Raw genomic sequence first — 3106 nt, forward strand, 5'->3', positions numbered from 1 at the left:
GGAATTCTGCCAACCCTACTTGGAATTGAGCTTTCCAAATAGCTTACTGAAAAACAATGAAACCTGCTTTTAACAGAATCCAATTTCTACTTCAACCTTTTCAAGATCCATTTGCAACTATTTTTCATTTTCTAATTCAAAAACCGTAAGACAACAAGATTTACCTATGGTCATGAGGTGATACCCTTGTCGCTAGTACAACTCAATTCAAATTTAAGTCAAGTTGGAATAGTTTGACATAAGAACATACGAGTTACAAAAAGAGAACAAAACGTTCAAGGTAGATATCAAGATTTTACAAAAGGATATATGTCAACACAATGTGCACCTTGCGGCTGAAACTTTCTATACATAGTTCTTCAAAATAAACAACTACTATCAGAACCCTTCACTGCTTCCTTTGGAGCTCTACGGCATCAAAATCAGCAAATCAATAACTAGCTAGATCAATTACAAAGTCAAAGAGGGTTAGGGAAGTCACTAGTCCTTCTAACATTGCACACTGGTCACTGGATATGTAAATTATGCTGGTATTATTAATACTTATAAAACTGCTTAACCAATAGCCAAAATTAAGCAATTAACCAATTAAACAAACTGGAAAATAAAGAAATCAACTCCAGTAACTTATAATATGAGAAAAGTAATTTGCTTACCTCCTTACCTCCTTTCACTTTGTTCCAATTCTGCGTTCTCTACATGTGATTACAAAACCAACTTAAACCCAGTACATAAGAAATCATCCCTGTGCAAAACAATAATGATCCATACATGAGCACCTCAAAAATCAAAATACAGAGATTACTACTGCATTATACTAGTTCTTAACATTGAAATTGTAACACAACAGAGATAATCTTAACTTTGCTTCCCTCATGGAATTTGCAAAGCATTGTAAATGTTTAGCCAAATCTAAGAGATGGAACGAAACTAGAAATTCCAACTCCTAGCATATGCTATTAAGAATCCATTATAGAATAAAAATTTGTTTACGACAAAAATAACAATTACGAGAAAACAGTTTAAACACATATACAGATATAGCTGTTCTACCTTTTCTTCTTATGTCTCTTCTCCTTTTCCTCTAGGTTTCGCCGCTTCATGCCATTGATTCCACCACCACAACCACCACCTTTATCACTTAGAGGAACAAGGCTTGCCATACAGATCTCTGTATCAACAAAATCCAGACCATGAGTGTCAATCTTTACAGTCCTGAGACTATTCGTCTCTAAATCGAACCATACAAGTTTCTCCCTTCTCACTTCCAAGAGGAGCTTGACACCATTCCTTGAATAACCTAAAGGTCTCAGAAATAAAAAGCTTCTTGTTGGTGTTGGCTCCTGAACTGAAAACAACTTAGTCCAAGATTCTTTAACCGCATGTTCCTTCATCATCCACATGTCAACATAAACTAGGTTGTAGAAACGGAAAACACATAGACATCCCTCCAAACTACCCACATCCACATGAACATTCGCATAGCTAACGTTAACAGAGTCAGGCAGTGGCAACTGATAAAACTCCTCAGCCACCAGATCAAAAGCCACAATGACAGACCGTGTGGAGCTCTTAGGAGATACCCAATGTAGAGCACCACCAGCAAGCACACCATAACCTTTCCTAAACAAAGAATGATAAAGGTAATCGTAGAAATCACGAAGAAATCTAGGCAAGTTACTAATTCTTCTCCAAGAGTTGGTCTTTAGACTATAGACTTCGACTTCAACATCATCACCATCGTTTCCCTTGAAATGTAACACTCTAACTAGTTTATAATCATCATTAATTTTGTCTTGCCCAAACCCATAAAAAGTAAAAGCACTCGGAAACCCAACAAGACAGGGTGGGAGTGGGAGTGTTTTCAACTTTCTAGTTGATGGGTTAAACAGAGCAAGTTCCTGTACAGAATTACACAAAGCGATCAAACCGTTACACGAGCCAAGAACTTCAGTCCCACTGCCGATATTCAAAGGGTGGTGGTGGGGTTGAACCCCAGTACCAAGCGTAAGCGTATCGAAGTCTAAAGCGTAGAGATCATGTGCACCTTTGAGAATGAGCCTGCGATTGGACCTGGTCGTGATGGAATGGTTGAGATGCAGCTTGATGAAATCTTGACTGTCGATCAAGGAGCAGCATGTTTTTGAAACGCATCTGAAACGCAGGAGACTCTTCACTGGTTGTCTGCAGAAAATACCTGTGATTATATCCAGTGGAATTTTCTTAGACATTTTTCACTTCATGCATTTGCTCCAATTTTTTTTTTTTCTTTTTTTTCTTTTTTTTTCAGGGGTGAAGTTTCTTGCTTGGCTGGTGACTAAATTAGTAGCAGTGGTGTCAACTTTCAAGTGTGGTGGGATTGTGCTTAGCAGACCTCTTGCTTACTTTTTAAATTTTTAAGATTTTGTATTAGAACATGGTTAAAAATTAAAAAAAAAATTATTAAAAAAATGTGAAATGTAATCTCAATTAAATCAATTCGTCGGTAAATTCAAGTATTGAAAAAGAAATGACAAAACATTCCTTAATTTTTTATATTTAATCTATTTATAGTTTTTAAAATAAGAGTTTATGCGATTAGATTATGTTAGAAATTGCCAGTCTTCCTTTAAGCCCTTTGTCTTTGAAAGGAACCTAGATAGAAAGTTTATGAGGATCTCTGGTGGATCCAGATTGGCACTCACAAGTTGGGTGTGGTTGGGGAAATCTCTTAAAAATAATAACAGAGATTTTGCTTAGGGGTTATTGAAGTTTAGGAAAACATATGAAGTAAAGTTAGTTGGTGGGGAAGGTAACAGTATTAAATAGCAATCCTTAGGTTTAAAAGGGAAGAGATGGATGATGATGAACTCATACATAGGTGTGAAGCTATAACCTTGAATTCAGAAGAGGAGAATATGATTAGCTTCATAGGAAGAATGAAAACAAAAGGAGAAAAATTAGTAGCACACTATCTGGTTGGGAAAATTCTTCATGCTCGAAGTGTGCCCCGCAAAGGGCTAAGGGCAGCCATGCAGCAAGCTTGGAGATCTACGAAGGAGCTGAAAGTGGACAGTTTAAGGGACAACATCTTTGTCTTCAAGTTTGCTTCAGCAAGTGAAAAAAA

General features: G+C 36.8%; 1 protein-coding gene across 2 annotated transcripts; it reads right to left on the reverse strand.

The window, feature by feature from the left end:
- Positions 1-338: 338 nt before the first annotated feature.
- LOC18039476 (F-box protein CPR1) lies at positions 339-2267 on the reverse strand. 2 transcript variants are annotated; one of them, XM_024182393.1, is made up of 3 exons: positions 1054-2267; positions 657-745; positions 339-437 (listed from the first exon to the last, which is right to left on the reverse strand). In XM_024182393.1, the coding sequence occupies exons 1-2, from the start codon at positions 2229-2231 to the stop codon at positions 706-708; spliced, it is 1218 nt and encodes a 405-aa protein (XP_024038161.1). In that variant the 5' UTR covers positions 2232-2267; the 3' UTR covers positions 339-437; positions 657-705. The 2 variants fall into 2 exon arrangements, with proteins under 2 accessions (XP_024038161.1, XP_006428799.1); XM_006428736.2 differs by having other exon boundaries at positions 421-441.
- Positions 2268-3106: the final 839 nt, after the last annotated feature.

This window comes from Citrus clementina, unplaced genomic scaffold (genome assembly GCF_000493195.1).
Source record: "Citrus clementina cultivar Clemenules unplaced genomic scaffold, Citrus_clementina_v1.0 scaffold_6, whole genome shotgun sequence".
NCBI classification, from domain to species: Eukaryota; Viridiplantae; Streptophyta; class Magnoliopsida; order Sapindales; family Rutaceae; genus Citrus; species Citrus x clementina.